Source organism: Buteo buteo, chromosome 3 (assembly GCF_964188355.1).
Source record: "Buteo buteo chromosome 3, bButBut1.hap1.1, whole genome shotgun sequence".
NCBI classification, from domain to species: Eukaryota; Metazoa; Chordata; class Aves; order Accipitriformes; family Accipitridae; genus Buteo; species Buteo buteo.
Window position 1 is genome coordinate 78473433 of NC_134173.1, and position 15014 is coordinate 78488446.

Sequence of the window (15014 nt, forward strand, 5' to 3'; positions counted from 1 at the left end):
CGTTCACGCCGCGCCCCGCGGCTGGGGCAGACAGACCCACGGGGCACTCGCAGATAGAGAGCCGAGGTCGTCCGCCCCCGATCCCCCCGTCCGGGCCCCGCCGACCAGCGCCATCCCGGCGCGGCGAGGCGAGCGCCAACCGGGCCGCCCGGCCCCCAGTCACGTGACGCCCCCCAAGTTCTCGCGAGACGTTCTCCCCGCCGCCGCCGGCGGGCTCGCGAGAGTTTCCCGTGTCGCGCGCGCCACCGAGCCCTCGCGAGAGTCCCGCGCCGACAGCCGACGGGGTGGACAAGATGGCGGCTACAACCACCATCTCCCTGGTGAGCAGGGCGGCCGCCGCCCTCCCGCGGGCGAGCCGGGGCGGCGGGCCCAGGCAGACTCGCTCTGCGCAGCGGCGGCCGGGCTGGAGGAGGTGGCGGGGGAGGCGGCGGCGCTTCGCCGCGGCTGCGGGGCGTCGTGCGCGTTCGGCCCCGCCGGGCCCGCCTGCGGCCCCGCCGGGGACCGGTGCGGCGCGCTCGGCGTCCCGCCGGGGACCGGTGCGGTGGGCTCGGGGTCCCGTCGGGGCCTCCGCTCCGCTGGGCGAGGGCGGGGGGCGGCTGCCGCGGGGTGGCTGCGGGCCCTCCGCCGCCCTCGGGCGGCCTTTCCACTGCGCCGGCCCCGTTCCCGGGGCCCGCCGGTAAAGCGGGATCGCGGCTTTCCGCCCCCGGCGGCCGTGTCGCTGAAGGTCCCGCGGGTGCAGCGGATGGGGTTTCTGCCCCGCCTTCGCGGCGGCTTCCCTGCCGGGAAGGCGGCCCGTTTCCCCTCCGCGCCGCCAGCGGTGACGGACTGGAACCGGGGCCCCGGGAGGGGGGATCCTCGGGGCGGCCGCTGGCGCTTAACCGTCGTCGGTGTCGCGTTTTCCAGGCGCCGTCGGTAACTAGCGTGTGCTTTATCCCGGCCCTGGTGTTTAGGAAATATGTGTTCGCTGAGCTGGGGTACACGGGTGTTACTTCCTGTGGGCTTGTTTGCTGCTTTCAGAAATTTGCTTCTTTAAAAGGATCTGGGTGGGTGCTAGGGCCATTTAAAAAAGTATTTATCAGGGGCTTTTCTCTCCCAGAGCCTTGTAGCCTGAGGTGGAAATGTGAGCTGCTGGTCACCTTTCCTGACAAAAAGGTTAGGTGCCCAGTGCGGGGTGGTTATTTTTATATTTCCTGTTGTTCCTTTTGTGTATTCGTGAAAGGATCCCAACAGTATTGATTTTTATGCGTTCTTTGTGTTTTCGGGAACATTCTTTAGAGCTTTCCTGAATGGACTGCTAATGTTGTAAAAAAGCAGAACACTCTAATTTCAGAGGCTTGTTTGTTTTCTTTGTGAGTTAGCCTTAAATAGAAGAAATTGAAGTGCTTCCCTGAGGCACTATTCAGCCTTCCTTGGACCAGTCCTTTTATTTGTGGCTAACTGTGGAATTGTGTAAAATGGAAATAGAAAACCTCTTAGGTGTCAAGCCTCCAGGGAAGGGAGCCTGTAATACAGTTGTGGATGCTGGGGAGCTGTGAGGGGGGTGGCCAGGCTCATGAGCATCTGATGGTATTTGGAGGGAGCACATAGAATCACAGAATCATTTAGGTTGGACCTTTAAGATCGAGTCCAACCGTCAACCCAACACCACTATGCCACCAAACTAAACCATGTCCTGAAGTGCCTTGCCTACACGTTTTTTGAATACCTCTGGGGATGGTGACACCACCACTTCCCTGGGCAGCCTGTTCCAATGCCTGACAATCCTTTTGGTGAAGAAATTTTTCCTAATATCCAATCTAAACCTCTCCTGGCACAATTTGAGGCCATTTCTTCTCATCCTATTACTAGTTACTTGATAGAAGGGTACTCATCTCACCACAACCTTCTTTCAGGTAGTTGTAGAGAGCGATAATGTCTCCCCGAGCCTCCTTTTCTTCAGACTAAACAACCCCAGTTCCCTCAGCCACTCCTCATGAACTTGTGCTCCAGGCCCTTCACCAGCTTTGTTGCCCTTCTCTGGACATGCTCCAGCACCTCAATGTCTTTCCTGTAGTGAGGGGCCCAAAACTGAACACAGTGTTTGAAGAGCGACCTCACCAGTGCTGAGTACAAGGGAACAATCACTTCCCTGCTCCTGCTGGCTACACTATTTCTGATACAGGCCAGGATGCCCTTGGCCTTGTTGGCCACTTGGGCACACTGCTGGCTCATATTCAGCTGGCTGCCAACCAGCACCCCCAGGTCTTTTTCTGCCAGGCAGCTTTCCAGCCACGCTTCCCCAAGTCTGTAACGTTCCATGGGGTGGTTGTGACTGAATTGCAGGACCCAGCACTTGTCCTTGTTGAACCTCATACAATTGGCCTTGGCCTGTTGATCCAGCTTGTCCAGATCCCTCTGTAGAGCCTTCCTACCCTCAAGCAGATCAACACTTTTGCCCAGCTTGGTGTCATCCGCAAACTTACTGAGGGTATACTCGATCCCCTTGTCCAGATCATTGATAAAGATATTAAAGAGAACTGGCCCCAATACTGACCGCTGGGGAACACCACTTGTGACTGACCACCAACTGGATTTAACTCCATTTACCACAACCCTCTGGGCTCGTCCATTCAGCCAGTTTTTTACCCAGTGAAGGGTATGCTTGTCTAAGCCATGAGCTGCCAGCTTCTCAAGGAGTATGCTGTGAGAGCCAGTGTCAAAGGCCTTACTGAAGTCCAGGTAGACTGGAGTTTTACATGGAGTACTGGGTTGGATAGACCATTGGTGTGACACAGTAGGATATTTCTTAATGGTTTTGTGTTTTCTGCTTTTCTTTTTTTTTTTTTCCCCCATCATTGTTTTTGTAGGAAATACTGGATTTCTCTCATGAATAGGTCTAATTCTAAAGCTGCTCTGTTTTTCTTTAAGGGTCTACCTTTGAACCCTGAAGGAGTTGCCATTCATGGTTTTCCCCTTTTGGATTCACAATATTGGTGCCTATAATTGGGAGCAAATGTGAACAGCTCTCACTTTGTTTCCCATCTCATCTTTGCTTAATTAAGACTTCATTAGGTTAGGAGCTTTGCCAGGTTAACGCTGGGAATGAGTGTTCAAGTCTTGAGCATGTGAGGTTAAATACAATTCCAAAGATGATCAAAACCCAAGGAATGTTATATTGCTTAGGATGTGTGAGGACATTGGATTTTGTTTGTCCCCAAAGCTAAGATAGTGACTGTCCTTTATTTCACAGCACACTGCTTCAGCCGGTTCGTTGGGTGTCACTGTATAGTTTGGTGTATGCATATTTTAAAATGACAATACATATGTTTCAAAGGCAAAATAATTAGCCAACTTATAACTCTCAGCCACTGCATGGTTTTGCTGCATGGAAGTGAAATGATGTGGTGGCTAGTCAAACAGAAGACTGTCAGAGTTGCAAGTCTGTTGACACCAAATTGTCAGGGCCTTGCAACATAAACACAAAAATAAAGACCTTGCTTCAGAGTTTCTATTTGTCTATGTACATTAGCTATTACAAACAAATTTAATCAGTGCTGTAAAGGAAACCATTGTGTTACTTTTCTACAAGTCTGGCATTCAGATTGAGTATTAAGAGCTGAGCGGAGTACAGTAAGTGTAAGGAGCTTGATTGTTTTTGTTTAATTGACTTCAAACACCAAGCATTCAAGCTTCAACCCTGTTAGCTTACGCTATCAGGTTAAAATGGACATTTGCATTCAGAGAGTTATAATCCTGTTACAGATGAAGCATTACGTGGAGTCCAAGCAAGTCTTGATGAACCTGTGATTATTCTGGTGGCTAGAAGCAAGAGTCTTACGGGCCCCAGGAACTTAAAATTTAGTTTCAGAGCTGGTGCTGCTGTAAGTGGGTGGCTGTATCACCAGGAGCAAGGAGGTAACGATGGCCTGTAGATGAGCACAAGAAATTTGGCAGCAGCAGTCCTATGACTGAAAGAAGTGTGCAAGTACTGTGACAGATATGGGAGGTGAAGAACAAGATGCATGTTTTGAATATGCTGATATTGTTCAGCAGTTTGGCTACAGAAGAATAGCCATTGTAAACTATGTCTCTGTTGGTACATGTGTCACTTCCCGCATGTTTTGACAAGAGGCAGTAGATATCAGGAATGAAGAAAATGAAAAGGATTAGTTAGACAAAAGATCGTGTGGCATACAAGCCTTGAGATAGAAGGAAGTGTGGTTTGGGGGGTTTTGTTTGTTTGTTTTGCTTGCTCTCTGACTAGATGGTATCTCTGTGTTTATATGACATGGTGTAAGAGAGCCTTCCAGGAACAAGAATTCCAGCTTGACTGACGATTGTATGCTTTTATTCAGTATGGGCTTTTGTAGTATGACTGGAAGATATTTATTTTAAACTTCAGGACTGTTAAACATCCTAAGTAGAGCATTCATTCTGACCAGCTTCACACAGTGAGTTAAAACCGCTTTTTTAAAGTAGGCTCTTTCATAAACTGTGTGTTCTTTATGTGGGTTTAGTCCTTATCTTGCTGGGTGAATCTGACCATTCAATATCACGTGTTAATTCATCAGCATTTTTGCCACTATGTTTTACCTTGCTGTGCTTGAAAAACTGACACATGGTCTTGGTGTTAATGGTCCTTAAGAAGACCCAATTCAAATGTCCCCACAAGCACCTTTTGCGTGATCCCTGGCTTCTTTCTTTTCAAGTCCAACACAAGTGCCTCTATCTGTTTTAAAACTCCTTTCCGTGCTGGAAGGAAAATTAGCTGCTCTATGATGTGACCGGGAAATTGGTCTAAATAAAGTCCAGTGCTTCTGCAGTCTTACCAGAACAGCTGCAACATTTACTTTGTTCTGGGACAATTTAAATCATGAAGGCTGGCTAGAAAAGCTTGAGAATTAAGGACAAAGTAACATCAATTAAGAGGAGCTCAGTTCTGGAATTTGGTGGACTTCAGTTTTGCTTTCAGCTAACTTTCTGAAAGTAGATTTGCAGTACAGGCTCTGCTGTTGTACTGGAAACAGTTAAATGGGAAAAATAACTAAAATAGAAAGCAGAGGGCATTTGTCAAAAGGAGTGCATCTTGTAAGGAGGCTGTGTTGGGTCTTATGAATTATAACTTAAAATTTCCAAAATGTTTGATGCTTTTCAAGTGCAGCGTATGCTTACCAGATGTCATAAATCTACCTTACGTTGAGCCCATCAGTAAACATTTATTGAACGTATCTTATGTGAAAGCCATGCAGTTTGGTTAGAATGTAAGACGGGAATCACCACTTCTTTACCTGTCCTGTCCTTTTTCTAGTCCTTCTGCTACTGAGGAAAAAGGGTCCCTATTTCTCATTTGAATTTTAGGTAGAATTATACTGAAGTAGTTTTGCAACTATCATTTTACTTGGTGCCAAATGCTATTGATTACAATAACAGGACTGTACTACTGTGTTTTGTTACCCAGAATATTACTGTTGTGACACACTGTATTGCTGTCCTGGATTAGCTCTACTGGCTGTATCTGTTCTTTCACCTGCATATTTTTTTCAACACTTGCTTTAGAATCCATTATCCCTGCACTGTTGCCATAGGCTGTGCCCCTCAGCTTGCAATACAGGCAGATTTCCCATATGGCAAGCTCTCTTCCTCCTGATGTCAGAGCCGTAACAGTTTTTTTTCCTCTCTTCGTGTGGTCTGCATGTGTGCCCAGTCAGTCAGCCTAAGCAGTATGTATGCATGTAAAGTGAAGAAGGTGTGCAATGCCCAATACCTTCCATCCCCCTCCCAGGTATTCTTTAAAACCTGGACAACCTCAGGTGCATATGATGCAGTGTTCAGTGGTTTGGTTTACTTAAAAGAAGGATAGGAGGAAGAGAAACAAGTTGTTGAGCTGTTTCATAATACTGGCTCCCTCCTGGACCTAGAGCTACCCCATGAAAAATCTATGGGATGTGCTGCTGCCGGTTGGTACCCCGTGCCCCTAGCATCCAAGTAATTGTGAACCGTGGGTGTACTTGGGGAGGGTGCCAGGCTGTGCAGAGGTAGGGCTGGGAACCTGGAGTGGCACTCTCCAGAACCTTTTTTCCCAGCACAATCCTGAAGTGGCACTTAAACTGTGATCATGATGATAAAGTTTACCTTTTGGGGACACATGCACAAATTCAATAATTCCAAGGGGTCTTTTTCTTTGTTTTGTTTCATGGAGTATTTTTTTGTTTTCAATTTACAGCCACTCACTCAGGACTCCCCAATTGTCAGTGGGAGTATGTGGGTTAATTCACAGAGCAAAAGAAGTACCTTCCCATGAGGGATGTAGTTAAAGACTGCCATATGGTACTCCTGGTGCAAACTTTTATCTGCCCAACAAATAAGCATTCTATCTGGTTCTCATCAGAAACTGTGGGAATCAGTTAAAATGGTATTGTACTTCTAGGACAAACCTAGCAGACATTTAATTTAGCTGGTGAAGGAAGCTTTAAGATAGAGGGTGTCTGGGAGAAGATTTGACTGGGGTAGAGTTAAGCTTCAGCTTTTTTTCCTTCCCCTAACATTACTGAAATTACTTCACCTTTGCATTGTTAGATTGCTCTTGCTGCTGCCTTTGGTATAAGGAACGTAGTCTGCAGGCAACACAAGTAATTTATTGAAACATCTGCAGGAATGTCTGCTGTAGTAAGTCTCCTGTATTGAGAGCAATCAGAATCACTGCAGGACAATCCTGCACAGGTATTTCTAGCACTTAACGTTTTGCGGATTAACATACTTGCAGCTTACTAATTGTATGTGAATTCGGAGTTTTTTTGAAGAACACCAACATTGCACATGTGCATTGTTCAGCAGGAGGGCAATTAGCAGCAGCAAGCAGCTCCAACAAAGATGTTAGTAGCAATAGGTCCTCCTCAAATACTTTTAACTGTAGAAGTTAAACTAACCATTCTTAATTTTGACTGTAAGGTCATGTGTTACAGGAAGTAGGTGTGTATCTGCATGTGAGATCTAAAATTCAGCTATGGTATTGCCGTGGTTTAACCCCAGCCAGCAACCAAGCACCACGCAGCTGCTCACTGACTCCCCCCCACGCAGTGGGATGGGGGAGAGAATCGGGGAAAAAAAATAAAACTCATGGGTTGAGATAGGAACAGTTCAACAGAACAGAAAGGAAGAACCTAATAATAATAATAATAATAAAATGACAATAATAATAATAAAAGAGTTGGAATATACAAGTGGCACACAATGCAATTGCTCACCACCCGCTGAGCGATGCCCGGTTAGTTCCTGAGTGGTGGCTTCCCCCAGTTTATATACTGGGCATGATGTCACCTGCTGTGGAATATCCCTTTGGCCAGTTTGGGTCAGCTGCCCTGGCTGTGTCCCCTCCCAACTTCTTGTGCCCCTCCAGCCTTCTTGCTGGCTGGGCATGAGAAGCTGAAAAATCCTTGACTTTAGACTAAACGCTACTGAGCAACAACGGAAAACACCAGTGTTATCAACATTGTTCTCATACTGAACCCAAAACCTAGCACTATACCAGCTACTAGGAAGACAACTCTCATCCCAGCCAAAACCAGGACAGTATTTATGGGATAAATTTTCTTAGCCTGGAAGAGTTAAGTTCCCCATGAAGCTTATGAGGACCAGTACAAGTTACTTGGAAGACTGCATATATTTCTTCTTTTCTTTTGACCCGAAGTAGTTCTTAAATCTCTTTTGCATGTTTGAAATGGTTCATAGTTTCTGTACTACTGCCACAAGCAAGATCTGTTTGTAATGTGCAGTAGACTATTTATGTATGCTGCTTGTTGTGACAGAGTGGGCAACAGTACAAAATTCTTATAGTTAATTATTAATGTAATTTTGATGAAAATTCTCACTAACTTGGTTGGTACCTTTTAGTGTTAGAAATGAAATCATCTGTTATAACTGGTTAAATCGTTAAAGTATTGCTAAAGAAACTTAAATAGTCCGAGACATTTGGTGCCACTGCTTTTGATACCAGTACTGTGAAAGTGGTGTATGTCACAGCTTGAGGCACTGGTCCTTGATATACTTCCATTGTAAATGCTCCTTTAATGCGCGCTTGCCTCCTCACCCTCAGTGACAGTACTTCAGAATGACATGCAGTGCTTCTCGTTTAGGTATTTACCTGTTTTCATGGTCTTGTGAATTTTTTTTGCATCACTTCTATGTTTTTCCTAAGCTCTTTCCAGACTCTTAACATTCTTTAAAATATATCTCTGTACACCAAAAATGGATACAGTATGTCTCTCTTTGTCTCACCAGTTCCATTTATAAGGAGACAGTTATTTCTGTGCATTCAGTAATACTATTAACCCTTTTTGCCATATGTAATATACTCACGTGCAATTGCCTGTCTTTCTTTTTGCATTCTTAAAATCACAGCTGAGTTAGATAATTTGTCCTTTCCTGCAGGGGGGATGCATGTTCTCTGTTGGTGACTTCAGTGACAGCAAGTTTTGTCAAACAAAATTAAGTTCACTTAGCTGTTTCGTGCAGTTCTGGAGCACTGATGTAACTGCAGGATTCCCTTAACTGATTTGGGAAGAGTGATCTGTCAACTGAATGTGTTTGTATTTTAATGAGGCTAAGGTGAAATTGCTGTGAATGTTCCTTGTCAGGATAGTTAATTTTTAAACAGAGCTGAGAAGCTCCCAATTCGGGGGGGGGGGGGGAGGAATTGTGTATGTGTGAGGTGCCTGCTGGCTCAGCTTGGCGTTACAGACGGCTGGAGCTTTCACCGGAGGGTGAGGGGGAACGGGGAGCAGCCTGCAGTCAGTCCGCCCAGGAGTTTCTCCCTTTGCGTGTTCAGGCCTTCTCCTTGCCCTCACCTCCCCAGGGGTTCTGCCCTTGCTTGTGCTGGGTTCTGGACCAGCTGTTTGTGAGGCTTTAACTTAGCACCGTTTACAAGGTTCTCATCCGAAAAGGATTAATTGTGGAAATGGTTACTGGATACTGCTTAATGGGCTTTTTGCATACAGCATCACCAGTATGGTGGCAATCCTGAGTGTTACTTAAACAATCCAGTTCCATCAGCCTCTCCTTACAGGGCAGGTGCTTCAGCCCCTCCACACTATTGGTAGCCCTTTGGACTTGCTCCAGTGGATCAGTATTTTGTGTTGGGGGGGTCCAGAAGTGATGCAGTGTCCAGATGTGGTCTAAGGATTGCTGAGTGGAGGGGGGATCACTGCTCTACCTGTGGGCTCCATTCCTGTTGGTGCAGCCCAGGGTGCTGCTGTTAGTGCACTCTGGCAGCAAGGAAGGTTGGCTCATGTTCAGCCGACTGACCACTGGGACTCCTATTTCCTTCTCCACAGGCTACTCCATGGCCTGGACCATTGCAGGGGTTTAGTCCGTCCCAGGTGTGGGATGTAGCTTTTATCCTCCTTGGATTTCATTAGCATTTTATTGGCAGTAAACTTTTTTGTTTGACATAAGCTGTGTTAGGAATCTCAAGAGTTTCAGTCATGTTTCACATTGGCAAAAGTAATTCTGGAGCCTGCTAGTGTCAAATAAGAGCAAGAGAGCCGTCTTCTGCTAAGAGCAAGTGGTGGAGAGAACTTGCAGTTTAGAGGAACCCAGAATGGACATCGCAATTATTTGGAAGCGCTTTCACTGCACTTACTGTGTTGTCTGTAGCTGCCTCACATGCAGAAGGGTTCGCTGAAGGATTTGTCAATAAGAAGGTGAGATGATGGTCAGGGAAAGCGGTGATCCCTTTTGAGAGGGAGGAATATGTTTCTGTGTGTCTTACTTTCTTGTTTGAATCAAGAGAAAGAGGATTATCGTGTGCATATTGATTTATTTTAGCACTGTATTGTAGCTTGTCAGGAACAGTAGTTTTCTTTCTTTGGGAGCTGAAATTTGAGATGCGGGTGATTTCTGGGTTCTGTGACAGATAAATGATAATGCAGAGCATGCCGCATATAAAGGTAACATCTAGAAGATTTTTTGTTTGTTCGTTTCTCAGTGCTGATCCAGTGGGGAGGAGTTCTATCAAATGCAGTGAAAATGTATCACAAGGAATTGTTTCAAGGGTACATAGATCACTTGTGTGCATGTATGTAAGACTTTACATGTTTTCAGATGTTGGATTTGCATAGAATTTGGTGCTCTGGAAGAACTATGTTATGCTACTGACAACATCAGTAAAATTTGTCATAGAACCTCTCCCTGTTCATCTAAATGGAAGAGATGTTACTGGCCACATACACAGTCATATAAACAGTTTGGTCATGAGATGCTACAAAAATGACACATTTTGAAAGGTTTTAATCCCTGCCTATTCTCTATAGAACACATCTGGTAGGATGGTGGAAAAAACTTGGACATGCCTCATGCTCCAGATTTTTTTGGCTGTACATTAGCGGCACATGCTAGCAGTAACAGAAGAAATAACTCACTAGCGCTGCTGTTCCCATTTGAAAAAAAAAAAAAAAAGTATTCTGTAGGGGGTGGAAAAGAGTAGTTACTAAAGAAATTCAGGAATAGTAAAAAGCCATCGTGCACAGAAAGACTTGCAAAGTTACAGTGATTACAGCTGAATCCTCCAAGATTTGGATACTAAATAGGGGCAAAATACTTAAATGTATTTATATATGCAAAGAAGGACCTTTTCTGAAAAATAACCTATTGTGCAAGTAAAAACATTGCCTTTGACCAGGCATTTGGGTGGTGGTGCTTCCAGTTTCACCACTGGTGTGGGGTGTTGTAGTATGAAAATATTCAGATGAATGCAGGTTCCCAAGCACTGATGCAGGTGGTAGGGCAAGGATTAAACTGAGTATACTGGGCAGGTACTTCATCAGTCCTTTTTCTACCTCTGTCTTATTTAATCTTCGTGTTGTTTGCTTGTTATGGTTCCTAAAATAAATAAGATTCTGTGTTTTTCTTTCTCTTGTGTGTGTTTATACTTCAGAGAAATTCTCAACCATGTAATAAATTTCCAACGAATGTGCCTGAACTCTTGGAGTTCAAACCACCTTAAAAGGCCAAGCAACGCTCAGAAGCAATGTTCATAGCAACAGGTATAGAGTTTCTATTTATTTCTCTTTTAAAAGAAGCTCCTATTTGCCTGCTTCTGTTGTCAACTTCTCTCCCATTTTTCTTGTTCCCTCCTAACTGTTAACAGTGTGTTTAAATAAGGCAGTTTTCAAGGTGGCCAGCCTTAGTATAAAGCACCAACTGCTTTTCAACAGGTACTATTACATTACTGTCTAGCAGACTCAAATTAATTGTGCTGAGCCTTTTCTTGGTAGTGGTATTATCCTAAGGTGCCAGGAAAGAGAGAAGCAATAGTCTCGGTTCTCTGTGAATGGTGATAGAGATGGGGATCTGTTGCTTTTCAGATAGACTGGAGTAACGGAGGGTGGTAGTCTTCCTTGAAGAAACTCTCAGTGTTAAAGGGTACATGATGATAAATTTTTGTTAGAGCTGTACTGCTGATCAGCAAAGGCATGTGTCTTTGTTTCTTTCTGGAGGGATGTGTAGTGGTAAAGAGCTTGGTTGGAACCAGTAGTGCCTGGGTTGGGCTTCTTGGATACTCTTTGTTGCTTCTAGATCACTTCATCATGCTTAGTTTTGATTTTACCCTTCATGCTGGAAATTGGATGTTCTCAACCAGTTTTTGGAAGCTATGACATTTAATGAGCTCAAATGTCTAAATTACCTTAAATGTAGATATGCAACTGTCTTTATTTTTAAGAATCATAACAGATTACAATCAATGGAGTAGCTTTTTTATTGTGAATGGTTAAACTTGATAGCTCTTCCACTATGTTTTTCTTCTCCCAAGTCTCATAGCTCCTAAATTGCAATAGTTCAATTTTTAAAAGCTGAGAGGAAATGGAAACAGCAATAGAAAAAAGTGTGGGCTTTTAAAATTGTCTGCAGAAAACTAAGGAGGTCTCTGGACTTGCCTGTATGACAGCATATACATAAGATGTAAAGAAATGGGAAGGGGAGCCAGGAGAGCTGGGTGAAAAATATTTTTCTAGCCAGTTGGTTAAGAACAAGAATGATTTTTTGTTTGTTTGTTTTAGATTTTTTTTTTTTCTTCAGTGTTCCATGATCAAAATCAATCTTGGAGATGATGTAGCCTTCTGGTACCAAACTGGTCACCATTACTATATCATGTATATATACATGTAGATGTGGTGCTTAGGGATTTGGTTTAGTGGTGGACTTGGCAGTGCTAGGTTAACGGTTGGACTTGATCTTAAAGGTCTTTTCCAACCTAAACGATTCTGTGATTCTATATTGCTTTGCTGATACTTGTTTTTAATTTGCACGTGGACTATACAATAGTGTCTTTTGATCAGTAGCGTGCACTTGAGTTTCCCAATTTGCAGCCATGAAATGGTTCCAACTACCTCTGTTCTTATTCATGTGTCAGCTTTCTTTTGTTGTACTTCTATTCCCCTTAGGTCCTGGTGTGTTATTCAGTGTAGCTATGAACTTTGATCTGAAGGGACCAGTGAAGTAACTGCAACTCTAGAACACTGTATTCAGATACTTGTAGAGTATGTTTTTATGTTAGGAGGGTTTATTTTGCATCTGCTTTATGTTCATTGATCCTACAAAATGCTCACAAACCCCTTCCAGTGAACTTGAGACTGAATGGACAAAACTGGAAGTCTCAACTGTTGCTATAAAATAGAGTAAGAATGATCTAGGGCATACCTCTCTCAATATCAGCAAACTTGTCCTGCGGCTTTCTTTACTTTCAAGGTAGGTGAGCTCCACTCCTCACCCTTAATAGTCTGACTAAAGAACAAAGATAGCGTTGCAGCCTGGTAGGAGGCAGCACACAGATTGCAGTTTCTGGTAGACTGAGGCAAGTGAGCTAATCTGGGAGAAACTTTGCAGTTGGTAAAGGAAGTGCTTAAAATCTTGTTTTCTGCTATTAACTTAGGTTTTTCCCACGATAATTTTTATACTGAAACCAGTAGCGTTCACAGACGCGAGTCTCTTCAGCCTAGTATGCGTCTACTACTGAACAGATTAGGATATTTGTCCATTTTGGTATTTTAACTGGGTGATGGTGAACACTGAGTTGAGAAATTAGTTCTGCTTTTGATGGATGATACAAGCAGAACTTACATGAACAACAGAGGCATGTCCACATCCTGCTGCTCTAAGCCGAGAAGGCAGTGAGGTTGTGAGATGGATGGTTCCAGCAATGGGACCATTATGCTGTAGTCACACTCTCACTTCTTCCTCTGTTGCATTGATTCAGTAGGAAAATAGAGTTCCCTCATGATGCAGTGTGTGAATCAGACCAGTCCTGCTCTGCATCCTCACAAGAAATGGACACGGTTCTGTTGGGAAGATGAACACAGCTTACCTCATGAGAAGTTTCTAGTACCAATAGTCACTGTCATTTAGGTAAATAAATTGCCAGAGGATCTGAAGACAAAGAATGACTGGGCAACGTAATGGCCAATGTCGCGTTTAATGTGTTAGAACATATAAAGTAATGTGTGTGCGGTGCGGAAAATAAACTGATTATGTGTGCACTGTGACAGGTTGTAAAAATAGCCTTTTCCTTCCTGCATGCACTAATTAAAGTTTATCTGCTTAAAAAGAATGTGATCCCACTTTATACCCAGTGAGTAAAATAAGAAATTTGGTTAATGAGCTGACTAAGCAGCATTTAGCATCAATTCCACCCCCCTTATCAGCTGGGGGAGAGGATTTGTGGCAGCCCCACCTTGAGGGAAAAGTAGGTGCAGAGTCCCTCTGTAACAGCTTGGAGGGGTGTCAGCTTGGGAGATTTATTGTGCAGAACTCCGTAATGTCACAGTCCTGCATCCGTTGTATGGGCAACAAGAGCAAACAGGCCAGCAGATATGTTGTCCCTCAAACGGGGTTTGTTTACCCAGTGTGCAAGCCAATAACACACACAGTTGAGATATTTTCAAATTAATTTCATTGATGCACATGAATGGGTGCCTGTCTCAAGACAGCACACCCTTGTCTTAAAAATTTCCACATTTATATACTTAAGTAATACATATTCATTATTATTTTCATTAATGATTGGTTCTTTTTTCTTCATGCAGACTCTGTCTTCTTTCATTGTCTTCTTTTGAGTAGGTGGTCAATGAGTCTGTGGTTGTGATTTCCCCCTGTAGGAATTACCTTTTACCTTCTTTTTACTCTGTCTTGGCAGTTCCAAGCTGTTCTTCAAGGTTTGTTGATCAGACCACAATCTGTTACCTTTTCTGACATAAACATAAAGCCCTATTGTCTAATAGTTAGTTCCTAAACCCTAAATCATGTCTAGTTATTGTTTCCCTATTTTAAATATTAACAGATGCGGGCTGTACACAGGACTTTAGCAGCTCCCTGGTTATTTCAATCATATTATACATATTAATTGGTAACAGATACAGCTGGGGATTGCAGCCTTCATGGTAGGTCCTTAATGGTATTGAAGGGCTGTCACATTGAAGCTTCTGTTCTTACAGCTAGAATTTGCAATTACTATAGATGAAGCAGACACTTAGGAGGCCTTGAGGTTTGGGGCTCTTGTGCTCTGCGTTCCACTCCTTTTTAGTTGGGAGGACTTGAGGGTTGTTACCTTGTGCCTGGGCCTGTGCCAAGGTGCCTTCTGAGAAACTGCTGCTTGTCTCCTCTCTGCTGTTGTTTTCTTCTTGAACTTGGCAATTTCTGTTACTTCCATAGCAATTTTTAAAATCTAAATTATTACCCTAAATTGAGAATACCATGTGAATGTGTTTGAGCTTCATTTATACTTAGGTGGTATCTGCCATTTACTGTGGAAAGAATTCATGTGGTTAAAGTATCTTGACTATTTTGCACTTTTCCTGCCTGTCACAAACAGAACATTCTACATACCAATATATAGAAAAAAAATAGGAAAATACCTTAAGTGAAAAATTGGGCTGTCGGGGAGCTTGTGATTCTGGAGGAAATGGGTGACTGGTCTGTTGTCTACTGAGTATTATTGCAGTAGACACAGTGCAGGAACTGGGCTGGTGTTCCCTTCAGCAGTCTGA

The 15014-nt window shown here is 43.9% G+C and overlaps 1 protein-coding gene across 3 annotated transcripts in view; it reads left to right on the forward strand.

The window, feature by feature from the left end:
• The first annotated feature begins 204 nt into the window (after positions 1–204).
• The window catches only part of PUF60 (poly(U) binding splicing factor 60), a 35418-nt gene continuing 20608 nt past the window's right edge, over positions 205–15014 (forward strand). For 2 of the 3 annotated variants that reach the window (XM_075024192.1, XM_075024190.1), the window contains exon 1: positions 205–320. In XM_075024192.1, coding sequence (XP_074880293.1) covers positions 294–320 — 27 coding nt within the window. In that variant the 5' untranslated portion in view covers positions 205–293. Of the gene's footprint in view, positions 321–11002; positions 11019–15014 lie in introns of those variants that run through there. The other variant, XM_075024191.1, reaches the window with a different exon arrangement.